The sequence below is a fragment of the Momordica charantia genome (genome assembly GCF_013281855.1).
Source record: "Momordica charantia cultivar OHB3-1 chromosome 6 unlocalized genomic scaffold, Mcharantia_2.0 BLBB01000006.1, whole genome shotgun sequence".
NCBI lineage: Eukaryota > Viridiplantae > Streptophyta > Magnoliopsida > Cucurbitales > Cucurbitaceae > Momordica > Momordica charantia.
In genome coordinates, this window is record NW_028275164.1 from 13,021,723 (window position 1) to 13,038,232 (window position 16,510).

The window sequence follows — 16,510 nt, forward strand, 5'->3', positions numbered from 1 at the left end:
CCCCCTTTATTCGCCAACTCGTTGTTACGCGTCGATTGTGGGCGATTGGAACTAAAAGGAACAGTTCGGGCCGATCCAAAAGATGACCCAGTTGTTTTACCCACCCCTATTCCACTGCCCGGGCCTCCTTTTCCTCCTGAAGTTGTTTGGTTTGAGTGGGCCTCTGTAATCTGTGCCCCATTTTTGTCCTCAATAAGTTGGGCCATAATCATAAGTTCTTTAAGCCCATTGGGCTTCATTACCCTCACCTCCCTCCGTATCTCCTCCTTTAAGCCGTTGATGAACAAGCTTTCTAGGACGAACGCAGGTATGCCGTTGACAGGGCCGCCAGATTCCTCAAATCGTCAGCGGTAATCCCTCACCGTCGTCTCCTGCTTCACTGCCATGAATCGGTCGCACAGAGTCCCTTCCAAGGTTGGTCGGAAACGCTGCAATAACAATAGCCGGAACTCCTCCCAAGTCTGTATCGGATTCTTCCTCTCCTCCCACTGATGCCAAGCCAAAGCCTCACCGTCCAAACAGAGCACCGCCGCCTCTAATTTCTCGTCATCCGTCAATCGATTAATCCGAAAATATCGGGCCACACGGTGTAGCCACGCATCGGGATTTTCCCCCTCAAAAATAGGTACCTCCAACTTGCGTAAACGGAGATCGAATACCGGGGCTAGCGCGTTCGTGAGTTGATTCGACCCATCACTTGAAGTCGCAATACTCTGAGGCGTCTTCTCCCCCACATCGATTTTCTCCAGCCCTTTCCCTTTGTCGTCCCTAGTCTTCTCTTCCATTCCCATCCTCTGTGATACCGCTGTCATCCACAGACGCATCTCATCCTTAAACAATGCCATTTCCTTCTTCCACGATTCCCTACTATCTTCTATGGCCGAAACCACCCCGGAAATTTGTTGTTCCACTGCTTCAACTCGAGACTCCATTCTCGTAGCGACCATGCCCAGCAATCACTGCTCTGATACCAAAATGATAGAACTGTGCTTCTGTTATTTACATATGAGGGACATATTACAATTTCAAGGGAGATTTAGAGAGCTCCCGTACCTTTCTTTCCTATCCTTCTATGGACTCAAGTGCAAAAAGATGACCTCCTCCAGGAGCAGAAAAGTACATATACTAACCTCAAGGAATAATCTAGAAATTCCCTCCTCTAACTAACTTTGGACCCCTCTGCCACGTATCACATTTTCCTCCCTGGCCCACGAGAGAACGGTTTCCACTTACTCTCTCACCCTCCCCTTCTTCCTCACATATACCTTTGTGATGGGAGGTCCATCAGTTTGCTACCGCAATTTTCCCATTTCTTCTTTCATTTGTTTACGAGTTAGGAGCAATTATACTTTGTGCTTCACCAGCATTGCAGGGGATATGTTTTATGTTTTTTCTATTATCTATCTGGTCTGCATTACAAGTTACTAGCGTACATTCTAAATCACATTTTCAATTGTTTGTATGAGTAAAATGAAAAGTCGCATGAATTCCTTTGCATTTGTTATGTTCTATGCTAGTTGTTGGCTGAGTATGTTCCCATATATTTTTATTTTTTTAGTTTCGCAGATGAACGTGGGAGGTTATTCATCTGTTCTGGCTGATTTTAGTTATCAACTGTGACGGAAAGTACCATAAAAATCTTTTGGATTACCGTATTTGAATGTTGACCCGTGGAAGTTCACTCATGCCTTCACTTGTCAAGACTTCGCTCTTCTTCTCATTATTCACTAAAATTCCATGTATATTTTCCGGCCAGAATACTCTTCGAGCTAGCCTCCAAGTCTATACCTGTCATTCTACTATATATTCTAAAAGTATACTGAAATATAGTTGCAACAGTTACTTATCTATCCACAAAGTTGGATATTTATGTACTGTTGCTTTATCTGCTACATCATCTGTTCATGAATCCTCGGCGTCTTCTACCAACAAAGTCTCCAACAGATTAAGGAAGAAAGCCCTCAGGGAATCGCCGGATAGAGTGCTTAAACATAAATTAGATATGTGCTCGAGGAATGGAAATGTTATTGAAGCACTTAAGCTTTATGACGAGGCACGGAGTAATGGCATCCAGCTTAATGAACATCACTATAATGTATTGCTATATTTGTGCTCTTCCTCTAGTTCGCTTGAAACAAGTGGAGATATTGACATATTAAGTGTGGGCCTCACCAGGGGTTTTGAGATTTTTCAGCAAATGATGATTGATAAAGTATCTCCGAATGAGGCTACATTTACAAGTGCTGCAAGAATTGCGGCTGCAAAGGATGATCCAGAAATGGCTTTTGCTTTGGTGAAGCATATGAAGGATTATGGTATTGCGCCAAGATTGAGGTCATATGCACCAGCACTGTTTGGCTTCTGTAGGAAGCTAATGTCAAAAGAAGCTTATGAAGTTGATTCCCACATGGTTGCATCTCAGGTGCAGGCTGAAGAACCTGAGCTTTCTGCTCTTCTAAAACTCAGTTCTGATGTGAAGAAGACCGATAAGGTCTATGAATTTCTGCATCGCTTGAGAAAAACAGTGAGGCAGGTCTCGGAACCTACTGTCAAAATTGTTGAAGATTGGTTTAAGTCAGAAAGTGCAGCAGAAGTTGGGAAGAAACGTTGGGATGCGAGCAAGGTTAGGGAAGCAATAACTAGACGAGGTGGAGGGTGGCATGGACAAGGTTGGCTGGGTAGTGGTAATTGGAGGTTGGTGAGAACTCAGATGGATGATAATGGCGTTTGTCATTCATGTGCCCGAAAACTTGTTTGCATTGATATTGATCCAAAAGAAACTGAAAGTTTTGCTGCTTCATTAACCAAGTTGGCTTGCCAAAGAGAAGCTAAAGCTGGATTTAATCAGTTCCAGGTATGATAGTTTCTTCTTTCAACCCCAAACTTTATGGTTGAAATTTTAGTTGTTCACAAAGTGAATAGCTTAGAATATCTATCTATTGTGAATTGTGATAGATGTAAACGCAGAATTAGTCGAGTAGGTACTTGTTTGTGCACTTTTGCCCACCACGAATAAGTATTTATTTGAAAAATTTTGCGGGTAGCTTGATTTCCTAAAATATTTGTAAATGTTTTTGAAGAAGTAATTTTAAATCTGGCATTCTTTAAAAAGTATTTACAAATGCTCTTTTGAACGAATCCTAAGAACAATTGGAATGCTTTCAATGGCCAGAAGGGAGATTTAGCCTTTTTTGGCTGCATAGTCTACTTTAGCTTTTTCCAAATTACAACTACTTCATCATGTATTTTCTTGATATGATCTACTATTGTTTTAGCCTCAGCATTTAAATCTATAGAACAAGGCAAATTCATCATATCAACAGTTAAATGTGGAGATCTGGTATACACTATCTCAACACGTTTTGTCTATAGATCTGTTCTTCATATTATTGAATGCGGATTTTGCTTGTGAGGGACTTATCCCATTACTTAGGCTTGTCATCGTTAAGGCATCAAACTAAATTCTCTATCATCTTGTTGTCACTTCTATTTGACCACCAGGTTGGGGATGATCATCACTTAATAAAGAACAAAAGATTCTACCAATGCCTCACTAAAAAATTAGAGCCCTTTTCTGTAACATCCTGCTTTTATGTTGTTTGTCTCCTTTGTATGTGCTCTTGTTGTGTTGGTCGCTCTCTTTCTCTCCCTTTTTTTCCCTTGCTTGCCCACTTGTGTTCTTTTATTTATACTAACAAAAGCTTGGTTCCTCATGATTCACTAAAAAATTGCTTTTAATTAATAGCCCCTAGGAGAAGCCAATATTTTAGCTCTATCCCATTAACTCTATGAGATTCTTCAAACTTCTTAATCATAATATGTTTGACACTGTTATTGGCTAATTAACCAAGAAAAAAAAGGTAGAACCTGCACATTACCACAAATTCTTCTTGAGGGAGTCACTCCTCCGTACAAATTCATTGAAATATAGGTTGTGTCACATTCAGGTGAGGTTAAGATGAAAATAACTTTCTATTCCGTGAGGAGTGTAATATAAATGTTTACTTTTTGTTCTTCCTATGTCTTCTCTTCATCATACTTATTCATTATACATCTGGGCAATCATCAGTATTACATCTTTGCTTTAGGCAAGTAACATATTAATTTATTTTGGGCCAAATCCTGACTGGTTTTGAAGGTGAAATAATTCAGGAGTGGCTTGAAAAGCATGGTCCTTTTGATGCTGTTATTGATGGTGCCAATGTGGGTCTTGGTAATCAACATCAGTTCAGCTTTATCCAGGTGATATATCCTGAAGTTTATTCAATAAATTCATACAGAACGAGTTCCTTAGAGAGAGTACTGTTTCTCTGTTTGTTGTGATGGGTAAGTACTGCTCTTTTCTTATTGCAGCTCAAAAGAGTTGTATATCAAATGCGTCAGATAAGTCCTTCAAAAAGAATGCCACTCATAATTTTGCATAGAAGTCGTGTAACTGGAGGTCCTGCACAAAATCCTAATAATAAGAAATTGATAGAGACATGGAAAGAATGTGGTGCGCTCTATGCTACCCCTCTTGGGTCCAATGATGACTGGTATGCATCTTTCTTGCAATAATTTAGTTATTTACTTGAATGTTTGAAAATTTCAGGGTTTCACTAAAAGTACGAGCTCAAGTTCTGTGTTAGTTTCTGTCCATAACATTGAAAAGATCAGTTGAGTACTCTTTATGTTGGTTATATTTCTCTTCTCCGTATACAGTCAGATCATAATTTTATTTTCACTGTACGAGGTTTAGTTGTTTGGATTATTGGGAACTTAATAATCCTTTCCTTGGGACTAAATACTGATTATAAGGTTCAAGCTAGAAATCCAAATCAGTTAGTGGTTTTTGGATGGTGTGTTGTGTCCTGAGAAGAAATGAGAAGGAAACATCGACCTATTCTCATGGTGCTCCTGTTTTTCCTTAATCTTGTGGCAAAGAATGTGATGAAACTTTGACCTGTCTTTAGCAGCTCGCACCCCCTCCCACAAATCCTATCCCATTAGAAAGAATATGTGCACATAAATTCTACAGTAATAATTAGGACAAACTCAGAGTTGCCATTAAGCGAGATGAAATGTTATGTATCAAAAGGTAACATTTTACGTTTTCATTGAGGGCCTTGAGTTTACAATCTCCATTCGTTTTTGTTCCTCAAGATATTAACAGATAAATTTGTGCAAATTGAACTTTATCCAAAAAATATACTAAATATAGAAACATCATAATGTTTAGGCCAGTGAAAAGCAATGGTTTCAAATTTATCATGTAAACCCTCCTACATGTTCGACATTTATTATTATATCACAGTAAGGTGTCGTTTAGAGGGTTTGGAGACAAGAAACTAGCCTTTGCTATGGAGGATATAGTTCAGACTCCAGAGAAGATGTCCAAATTTGGCTCTTTTCCCTACTGTTTGTGTTCTTTGCAAACAAAATGAGGAAATCATAGATCACACCTTCCTTCACTGTCAGTTTGCTCTCCGAGGATGGTCTTTTCTTCTTCAAATCTTTGGATACTCCAGTTGCATGCCTCAGAATGTTGAAGGGTGGATGAATGAAGCTTTGCAGGGTTGGCATTTCAAAGGAAAAGCAAAAATTTTGTGGAATTGTGCCGCTAGAGCCATTTTTTGGAATCTTTGGATGGAAAGAAATAATAGAATTTTTGAGGATAAGTCTTCTTTTTTTGAAAATTTTTGTAATACAGTTCAGTTACACACTTCTTGGTGGTGTTATAGGCATAAAAAATTCTTTTGTAATTACAACCTCTCATCGATTTTGCAAAATTGGAGAGCCTTTCTTCAATAGTTCTTGGGAGGGGGAGCCATCTTCCCCCTGTCCTTAGGCTGTTTTTTGTGGCTCTTGTGCAAAAAAAGATATAGTTGGAGTAGCTAAATTCCTCCTCCAACCTTGTAATCTCTGAAGATTTGTGCAATAGACATCTTCAATTCGATGCGTAAAGTTGACCCATGGCTATTCTTTTTGTCTGCTACAGGTACTGGTTATATGCTGCTGTGCACTCTAAATGTTTGCTATTGACGAATGATGAAATGAGGGATCACTTGTTCCAATTGCTTGGGAACAGCTTTTTCCCGCAGTGGAAGGAAAAGCATCAGGTGTTTTATTCATTCTCTCTCTCTGTCCCTCTATTTTCACAGGCTTATCATGTATCTCTCTCTCACACATGCATACAAGAAAGTATCCTATCATCTATTTTTCAAAAAATAACCTTTGGACGAATGGAGGAAATGTACTCCAAATTGGGTTCAATTTGAATTTCCCCTTGGGATCGTTAATGTTCTAATACTTTTGGACATCCATTTGTTTCATGATGTTTTGTCTGAAAATAGACAACTGTTAAATTGGGCAGCTTCTTTGCAATTGTTGAGCATTATAGTCACTCACTAGATGTAACTTTTTCAGAAATAAGAGATTTCTTTTCATTAATATATAGTGAAAAGGTTCACCTAAACTTCCAAAGTTTGACTTTTGTAATTTTTGTTGGTATTCTACTCATTGTTTTGGTTGCTTGTTCCTTTACTCCCTAAGGCGTATATATCCTTGAACTTTTCTTTCTTTTCATGTGTCAACAGAAAATTTGTTTCTCGTTGAACTGTTAAATTTTATTTCGTAGGAATTTTTCTCAAAAGCTTTGTTTTTCCATCAAAAACATTTTTTGACCTTATTAGGGGCAATGAGAAAACAAATTTTCTCGATTTTCTTTTGCCTTTTCATGTAAAATGCATCAGTTTGAGTTGAGAATAAGATTGGGCATTTCATTTGAATTTTATCAGCCATATTAGTCCTTGATGACAGAGCCCAAGTGAAAATTTTTAACTTTCTTTAGACCCATCCCTTTGGAGATAGCCTTAGAAAGTTTGTTTCGCAGCATCATTCAGCTCCTCCACCTCTATTTTAGATGCTGAAGCCCCAAATGTCCTTCGATCTGTTGCTAAAGTTTATTAAGAAATCTATAAAAATTTCCGTGATATCTGTAATTTTTTTCCCTAATATTCGTTGATATCCAAAGATATGTCAATATATCTGTAAATTTGTGTTATCGGTATTGATAACAACATCGATATTTTCATCATCGAGTACAACAAAGCACCATCATTATAACACTCCATCCAATGTTGGCAGGTTCGATTATCGGTATCGACAGAAGATGGACTGAAACTCCATATGCCTCCTCCTTATTCAATTGTCATTCAGGTGAGATGATTAGCATGCCAAATCGTTAATTATCGAGCAAAAGCACAAATTCAATATACAGGAGATATCATCTTTAGACTTTTGATAAATTTTGAGTTAATTCTAGGAGTCTGAAGACGGAAGCTGGCACATTCCAACAGCTACAGGTGATGATCTAGAGACCCCAAAGCAATGGTTGTGTGCCACCAGAGCCGGTGATACTTCTTGAAATGGGTTTGAATAATCATCAATGTAAGTCTCCATTCACTCATCTGGAAATGGAGTATTCTAATTGATTAAAATTATAATTTTGGTCCTTGAAGGTCCAAGGTTGTGTCATTTAGTTCCTGCACTTCAAAAAGTTCTCAAAAAGTTTTCAAAAAGTTTCTAATAGGTCCCTGGTTTTTCAGAATTGTGTCTATTTAGTCTTTATTCTTAAAAAATATTCAAATAGGTTCCTACTTTTTTTGTTTTTTTAAATAATTATTTATATTTTAAGAGACAAGAAGATATATTAACAAAAAAGGGGCTGGGTAGAGGAAACCTGGCCCAAAAGGAAACTACATAATCAAAGCTTTCCAATTTTTGATAGCGATGAGAATGCTATAATTATAAAAGAAGTTCTTGTAGTTTGAGCACCACAAGAGGGGTATGTTGGGCACTACTCCAGAAAGAATCTATCTGACATCCTATCTTCAAAAATTCGCCGATTCTCTCTTTCCATATATGCTACAAAAGGTAAATTTAAATTTTGTGTCAACCGGGTACCTATTGCGAATTTTATTTGTTTACACTTACGTTACCAACATGCTACATAATTCTTAAACTAATAGAGTTAAAGGATAGAGACTTTTTTTTCTAAAGGATGATAGAGACCTTTAGACACAAATATAAAACTTCATAGACCAATTTTGTGAAAGAAACAATTTCATTGACAGTATGAAATTACAAAAGTTCCATAGAGGGACTACGTGAAGCACTCCCATTTGGCTATAAGGGAAGAGTAACTACAGTGATGGAAAAGAGGAGAGCCTTTACACCATGTAATAACTAGATAGACTATAGCATCAAAAAACCGCTCGTAAGGGAGAAATTTGGCGTTGAAAGTTCTTTGATTTCTTTCTCTTCAAAGGAGCAAAAGAAAGCTCGAATGGAATTCACCCAGAGAAGCTTTTTTTCCTTTTTAAATGGGTGGCCTGCAAGCGTGGATGCAATGAGATAGAGAATTAAAAACTTCTTAAAGAAGACTAGATAGAGAAGCTCAAAAGTCAGGGACATTCAAGTATATGAACTAAATTGACACATGCTTGAAAGTTTTGGGACCAAACTTGCAATCGAACCATTTTAATTCTTCATCTTATTAGTATTTATTTAATCATTTGAAAACTGAAATTTTACTTTGATTCATTTCAGGCATAATTATAACTTATATTCATGGCTGTCCTCTTGTTCATGAAGCCAAGGAAATTAGGCAATCTAGAACCCAATTGAAATCAATTTGATTGGAGAGATTCATGGAAGGTAACCTTTTAGAAAATGTAGTATTTTTAGTTGTAGAAGGAAGATATTATTGCGGGGATTAACATGATCTCTTCAAAGCATATTTATTTCTTTCGAGTTGATAATGTTATATTATTCATTTTATCGCATAATCATTTGAATAAAGTTATTTAGATCATAAATGATGTGTCACTACAAGAAACTTTGCATAAGATATATAGTAATGGGGTATCGCTTGCATCTAGTTTTAGTGCATCTAACTTTGGTAGCATAAAATTATACTGCAATTTGAAACTCTGACCATTTGAGTTAGAAAGGTGTCACCAGTATAAATTTAATTTTTTACTGTAGTAATACTTATGCTTATTCCAACAAAATTTTGTCACTTGTATGGAGTTCTTAATTCACAGGTAAATATTGAGTAGTCTACGCCAAAGACGGCCACTTGACCCTTTGAACTATGAGATATAATGCCATATTGTTCAAGTAAGGTTAAAAAAAAAGGGTTGGCTCGAAGGCGATATTGTTTAAATAGTTTACATTTGACTTTATCTATTGTGTAATGGCCTCCCTGTGAAGAGATGTGAAACCCGAGGGCATTGCACATAAAAACTCTTTTCCACTACAGGAGAACCTGTTGCTGTCAAAAAAGATTAGACAATAGATTACTTTGTTGATCAAAGAACACGAAGTTGAACTAAAAAAAATAGGGCAAATTGTAAAAACCACTCATAAGGTAGGGTGGTTATAATTGAACCCTTAAACTTTCAATTGGAAAAACTAAACCCTCAAACTTTCATAGATGAAAAAATGAGACCCCTTAACTTTCAATAGTAAAAATTAAACTCCTATCAACCGTAAAAATTAAACCCTTTGATAAAATTACAACTCTAAATTAAAAAAATAAGAAAGAAATCTCTAAATTTCGGACACCGGCGACGGTCTTCGTGTGGAACCAGGAAGCCCGAACCAAATCATAAAATTTAATTCAAACCACAAAATTTCAGCGAACCCAAAATTCGAAAGGCCTAAAAAAGGCCAGAATCCAAAATCAATGGGAAAACTCAAATGCTGATAAAAAAATAGTTACCAATTGACAAAACAGAGGATGAAAAAAAAAACGAATTTTGAAGGTGCCAAAGATATTGAATCTTATCGAAAAAGTGAATTATGAGTGCAAAACTCTGGCTCCATTTGAAAAAAATTGGAAAAGATCGAAATTTTTTACATTGAATTTGCCAAAAATGGTACCCAGAGGAGTTGAGTTGAAAGCATTCAAATACTACTTACTTAAAAGGTATAAATCTGGTAGAGAGGAGAATGAGGTTTTGTCCCACCATGGGGATTGGGAGATGAAGAAGCGGAAGAAGTTCCTGCGCTTGACGGTGGCGGTGGTAGGGCGCGGGAGGTTGGAGATGCGGGGAAGAATAGAAGGGCTTTTGGTTGAATAGACATTTTAAAGAGTGAGAGCGAGATTGGGCTTATGTCATTTTGTTCACCCTTCTTACCTTTTTTCACGTTCTCTCTCCCTTCTTCTTACCATTATTTCTCTTTCCATCCATTCTTTATTCTCTGTTCTTCCCTCTCTTTTGTAATTATTCTTTTTTCTTTTTCATTCAACAATGGTAGAACTTAAAACCAAACAACAAATTTTTTTTCTTTTCATTTTTATCTTTTTGGTAATAGAGAGATCTCTCCTCTCGTTCTCCCATTTTTTTTTTTTTTTGTTTTTTTTGTTATCTAAAGAACCAAAATGGCACCATCACCTATAAAATTACCTTCATCTTCATCCTCGAGAAATCAGAAAATCCCAATATTAGCGGTCATGGCTTCACTTTCTTTTGACATTTTTTTTTTCATATTCATATTTGATTTTCATACTCAATAAGCGTGAGAATTTACTTTTATTTTTCTGGGTAAAATTATCGGAGCCGTCGAAGGGAGGGGATTTGACGGAGGTAATGTGGGGTCGGTTGAACAATGAGAAATCCGGTGAGACAGGAGAAGAATGTGTGATTTTACACCTAAGTTTCCTTCTTTTTTTCTACTTTGATTCAAATCTGAAACCCACGCTGCGCAATAGACCGCCTGCACCAAAATCGTACTCTAAATTTGCCCAAAACCGACATTGAGAGCTAGAGCGAGATGTGAACATTGAGAGCGAGAGCGAGATCTGACCACCAAGAGCGAGAGAGATCAAACTTGAATCTTGTTTTCTTCTACGTGCTACTTCATCATCGAAATTTTAAGCTGAAAACCCTAACTTATGCTTTGGTGAGAGGAGGAGAGGTTTTTAAAATTTGGTATTTGGTCTGTGCCGTGATTTGAGGATAAAATTGATTTAAAATTTTTTTAACTTTCCATAATTTCCCAAACCCTTAAATTCTTTTTACTCTCATCTCGTTTATAGGTTTTTTTTTTCATTTTTATTTCAACTTACCAAATTAAGAAAAAGGAGTGGTAAAGATAAGAAGAGATCTGGTAAAAAAGAAACAACAATGGCAGGAGGAAGAAAGAGAGAAGAGGAGAAGATGAAGAATGAAAAGAGAGAAAACGTGCCGTCCAACTTTCCCCCTCGAGATTTGCTCATTTCCTCTCTTCCCTACTTAAAGCTTATCAACTGACTTAAGCATCAGATTGTGGTCAATCGACACCACACCGATGTTTATTCTCTTATTTTCTTTTTTATTGCAGATCCAAGCTTTTCCAGATTTCCAAATCAAATCTTTATCCAAAATTTTGACGGTCGATTCCTTGGGTTACTTGGTTCGCTCGACCCGACGTTTGACCCGACCCGAGTTCCCAAATATTGCATCAACAGTTGGATAAAGATTAAACGGGGAAGATAATAAACACCGGTGTGCTGTCGGCCGACCACACTCCGATGCTTAAGTTAGTTGATGAGCTTTAAGCGGGGAAGAGAGGAAATGAGCAAATTTCGAGTGAATTGCTTGAGAGAGAATGACATACCTTCCTTCCATTTATAGGTTTTGGTTGCAGTGTGAACAGGCGTTGGAAAAGTCAAGGAAGTTTGTCAAAGTTGATTACCGCTCTACAATTGGCTCTATAATGAAACCAATAGATGCACAAAAGCGTCGATGGGTTCCTTGTGTTCAATATATGCACTATGGTGACGGCTTCATTGGCGGTGGTCAAAGAAAGTGGTTGAAAAGGGGGTGCGACCCAGTCTTTTATTGTGCGGCTGGGAGGGAGGTGTTGCACAATGCGTGGCATAATGCCAAGCATTGTGCAACCAGCGCACATAAAGTGCTCTTTTATTCTTGTGGGCATGGGCACTTTAAAATGTCCTGGTTGCTTAAAATAGGATCCATTTTCACACTATTCTCCTTTTGGCCGTCGAATATTATTCGCAATATCGTTCCTTAGAGCCGCACCTTGCTGCTTTCTTTTGGGCACGTGGTCTTCACGTAGGTACACAAAAAGGTATCACGTCATCCTTTTCGTACATATCTTGTTTGAAAATTTGTTTTTTTTCCTCTCAACAACAGTGCGGTTTATTGAGCATCTTTGAGGCTTTAGGGAATTTATCGCGCGATTTGTACGTTTTTTGAAGGATTTTTTAGCGGACTATTAGGATTGGCCGTAGTCAGGGCACCTGGTTGGGCGGTTTATTGGACGGTTCTAGGAGCATAGTGTAGTTTATTGGGCAACCAGAGACGTCGTCCACCTTTTACGCATCTAGTTAGGCATCCTTGAAGTCACTTGGTTAGGCATTCCTGAGGTTCTTTCTAGTCTCTTTTCCTTTGAGAAGCTCATTTGGAGGCAATTTTGGCAAGGTATTTTCAAGGTAACTCTTCGATCTTTTACTCTTTTTCTAACGCAATATGAAGGATTTTGGGTTAGGGAGTTTGGTAGCCGTTACCCCCTTAGACCCTTATTACGAAGAATTTACATTTGACTCTTTAGAACTCTTTGACCCAGCTAGGCTTCCCTCTCCCGTACCTTCCTTAGATGTAGGGATCTCGAGGGTTGGGGAAGATACCGAAGAATGTTCTTTTGCTGAGGCGGTGGCTGAGAGAGCGACTATTGGGGTAGCGAGCGGTGAGTTTTCAGGTAGGACTTCAGACGAACCTGATAGTTTATATCTGAACTGTGCTGGTATTACCGCTATATTAGAGCGAGTGAATACAGCTGTAGTACGACCAAATGGGGTTGATATAAGTTGTTCGATCATAGACACCATTACTGTAGCTCATGAGGTATCACAATTGTCGATGACATCTCCAAACCGATACTTAGCTGCTGGGCCCGCCAGCATTCGCTCCACTATTAGTCAGAGTACTCGGGATTTTTATTGTTTCACTTATGAAATTCCAGAGAACATTATTATGCGCGTGTCGGGTCCTTGTGAGCGGATGTGTAGACAATGTGGTCATAAGGCTCATGTCGTGCTTGTCTAGCCCGAGCTTTTCTCTTTCTACTTGATTCTCCTTCAGCTGGTCCGCCAAATATCGTCCGGATCTCATGCGGATTGGGCTGCTGATATGCTAGCGGTCCATTATGCGGAGAAGAGCGATTACCTCTTCCTCTTATATCTACGAACTCTTGAAGATACCCTTGTTGTATCAGGGTCTCCATTTCTTCTTTCAAGTGAACACATTCAGCAGTGTTGTGTCCAGCTTTTTTATGGAATAAACAGTAACGGCTTTGATCTCGGGGAAAATTTTCCTGTTGTCTTTTAGCAGGCCACCTGAGGAGATTCTTATCCTTGATTTCCATCCAGATATACTCTACTGGTACAGTTGTTGTGGTATATCTTCGAATGTTTTTCTGGAATTGCCGGTCTTTAGGCTGGTAGTAAGCTTTTGCCCTTTTTTTAGGATTTTGCCTAAAGGTCTGCCTCTCATTTTTTGTCTCGGGGCTTTGAGCAGCATTTCCCGGATTCTCTCGGGCATTGAATAATTCTCCAGCATGCATATGTTTTTGAGCTCGAACGATGAAATCATCGAAGGTAGTTGGAGTTTTCTTACCTAAGGACCAAAGAAATTTCTCATCTCTTGTCCAGCCATGATGGCAGTCAATGCAGTTCTGTCAGTGCCTCCTTCAACTTTAAGGACTTCGTTATTAAAGCGGATGATATATTCGCGTAGGCTTTCGTTCGCTTTTTTTCGGAGCGTCAGTAAGTAGGTAGCTGGCCTCTTCTACTCACGTCCCCCCTACAAACTATCAGAAAAGCACGAGTTAACTCCTGAAAGGAAGTTATCGACTGCCTTTTAAGTTGTCGATACCAAGTACTGGTTGGACCGGTAGGAGTTAACGTAAATGCCCTACATTTTATCTCGTCACGAGCCCCCTAAAGATCCATCCGTACACTAAAGATGTCAATATGGTCCAATGGATCTTTGGTACCATCATATCGCTTCATGGTTGGCCATTTGAACTTTGGCGGTATTGCTACTGCCATGACATTGTCTGTGAACGGGTGCCCGACCCATCGCGTGGTTTCTTCGTTTGGTACCTTATCGGGGTAACCATTATGATTACTTAACGTAGCGTCTGGACGTTCCTCAGTAGGGATTTGGCAGCGATGGTTGAGGAGGTCGCGCAAATCCGATTGTCCTTGGCTTTCATGTTCTTTTCTTCGGTTTTCCAGGAATTCCTGCAGGTCGATATCCATTCCCTCTAAGTCTGTTCATAACCATGTCTGGTAATATCGTCGTTTGCTTAGAATGCGAGCCTTGGGGGAATTGACACTATTGGGGGGATTCTTGGGTCGGTTGTTTCCTCCCAGGGTCAGTTTCTCCTGATGATTTAGAAGCGGGCTTGTTCGTGACTCGTCTTCTCCTTCTATAGGAGCCTTTCCTTTGACTGGATCTCGAACAGGTGGTCCCTGAGTGGGGGAACTAGCGCAAATTCCTGGGTGTCCTTTTTGTTTTAATTGATCCAGAATTTGGCCCATATCTCCCTTCAGTCCCTGCACATCTCGGTTAATTTGGGTGTACTTACTTTGACGTCGCCGAGGCACTTCGGTGTCGTCTACGAAATGGGTAGTCACCGTGATGTTTTATTGTGCCTTCCTGGCACCTTGAACCGGATGCCGGAAAGTTGGCTGGGGGGACGTCATATGCCTCGGGCTAGGATGTTGCATTCGTCGTCTATGAAATTCCAGAGAACATTATTATGCGCATGTCGGGTCCTGATGAGCGGATGTGTAGCCCACCTCCAGGTGCAATGGCCTTATACGCTGCTATGTTTAGTCATGGCCTGCGACTTCCTCTTCACCCATGTGTGCAACACTTTTTGAGTGACATTTGTTTAGCTCCCGCCCAGCTGGTCCCCAATGGGTGAGATCTATTGTTTGCATGTTTTATAGCCTGGCAATACGACGGTGGGGGAGGCTTAATCGTGGAAATTTATGCTATTATTCACACCTTTGCTCTGAAAGTTGTTCCTCCTCGGGACAACTTACAGAGGGCAGTTTGCGTTATTACGGCCTATCGGATCTGATACCACTAAGGGCTTATCCTCTTTTCTCATCGATAAACAAAAGTACAGGTTTTCCCGAGGAGGAACAACCTTCAGAGCAAAGTGTGAAGAATAGCAGATAGGAACAACCTTCACACCTTTGCTCTGAAAGTCTCCACGATCAAGCCTCCCCCACCGCCATATTACTAGGCTATAAAACATGTAAACAATAGATCCCACCCATTGGGGACCAGCTGGGCGGGAGTTAAGCAGACGTCACTCAAAAAGTGTTGCACACATGGGTAAGAGGAAGACGTAGGCCATGACTAAACGTGATAGTGTATAAGGTCGTTTCACTTGGAGGTGGGCTACACATCCGCTCATCAGGACTCGACACGCGCATAATGATGTTCTCTGGAATTTTATAAGTGAAACGATATAAATCCAGAGTACTCTGAGTAATAGTGGAGCGAATGCTGGTGAGCCCAACAGATAAGTATCGGTCTAGAGATGACATCGACAGTTGTGATACCTCAGGAGCTACAGTAATGGCGTCTATGCTCGAACAATGTACATCAACCCCATCTGGTCGCACTTCAACTGTATTCACTCGCTCTAATATAACAGTAATACCAGCACAACTCAGATATACACTATCAGGTTCGTTCGAAGTCCTACCTGAAAACTCACTGCTCGCTACCCCAATAGTCGCTCTCTCAGCCGCCGCCTTAGTAAAAGAACATTCCTTGGTATCTCCCCCAACCCTCGAGGTCCCTACGTCTAAGGAAGGTATGAGAGAGGGAAGCCTAGCTGGGTCAAAGAGTTCTAAAGAGTCAAATGTAAATTCTTCGTAATAAGGGTCTAAGGGGCTAAGGGCTACTGAACTCCGTAACCCAAAATCATTCATATTGCATTAGAAAAAGAGTAAAAGATCGAAGAGTTACCTTGAAAGTACCTTGCCAAAATTGCCTCCAAATGAGCTTCTCAAAGGAAAAGAGACTAGACAGAGCCTTAGGAATGTCCAACCAAGTGACTTAAAGGATGTCTAACTAGATGCGTAAAAGGTGAACGACGTCTCTGGTTGCCCAATAAACTGCATTATGCTCCTAGAACCGCCCAAAAAATCGCCCAACCAGGTGCCCTGACTACGGCCAATCCTAATAGTCCGCTCAAAAATAGCCTAATAGTCCGCTCAGAAATCCTTCAAAAAACGTACAAACCGCACAATAAATTCCCTAAAGCCTCAAAGATGCTCAATAAACCGCACTGTTGTTGAGAGGAAAAAAACAAGTTTTCAAGCAAGATATGTACGAAAAGGATGACGTGATATCTTTCTATATACCTACGTGAAGACCACGCACCCAAAAGGGAGCAGCATGGTGCAGCTCTAAGGAACAATATTGTGCAA

The 16,510-nt window shown here is 39.6% G+C and overlaps 1 protein-coding gene and 1 long non-coding RNA gene across 3 annotated transcripts; one reads left to right on the top strand and one right to left on the bottom strand.

Annotated features, from left to right (window-relative positions):
• The first annotated feature begins 1,204 nt into the window (after nt 1–1,204).
• On the top strand, nt 1,205–8,858 carry LOC111025744 (proteinaceous RNase P 1, chloroplastic/mitochondrial-like). Of its 2 annotated transcripts, XR_015791503.1 has the most exons (8): nt 1,205–2,854; nt 4,153–4,242; nt 4,354–4,535; nt 5,978–6,098; nt 7,126–7,197; nt 7,304–7,428; nt 7,807–7,914; nt 8,590–8,858. XR_015791503.1 is itself a non-coding variant. In XM_088125137.1 (7 exons), the coding sequence occupies exons 1-6, from the start codon at nt 1,661–1,663 to the stop codon at nt 7,403–7,405; spliced, it is 1,761 nt and encodes a 586-aa protein (XP_087981263.1). In that variant the 5' UTR covers nt 1,205–1,660; the 3' UTR covers nt 7,406–7,428; nt 8,590–8,858. The 2 variants fall into 2 exon arrangements, 1 of the variants encoding a protein (XP_087981263.1); XM_088125137.1 differs by lacking the exon at nt 7,807–7,914.
• Nucleotides 8,859–9,093: 235 nt separating this feature from the next.
• Nucleotides 9,094–10,430, bottom strand: LOC148210705 (uncharacterized). The gene is made up of 2 exons (XR_015791504.1): nt 9,967–10,430; nt 9,094–9,316 (listed from the first exon to the last, which is right to left on the bottom strand). It is a non-coding gene; the product is annotated as an uncharacterized LOC148210705 (long non-coding RNA).
• Nucleotides 10,431–16,510: the final 6,080 nt, after the last annotated feature.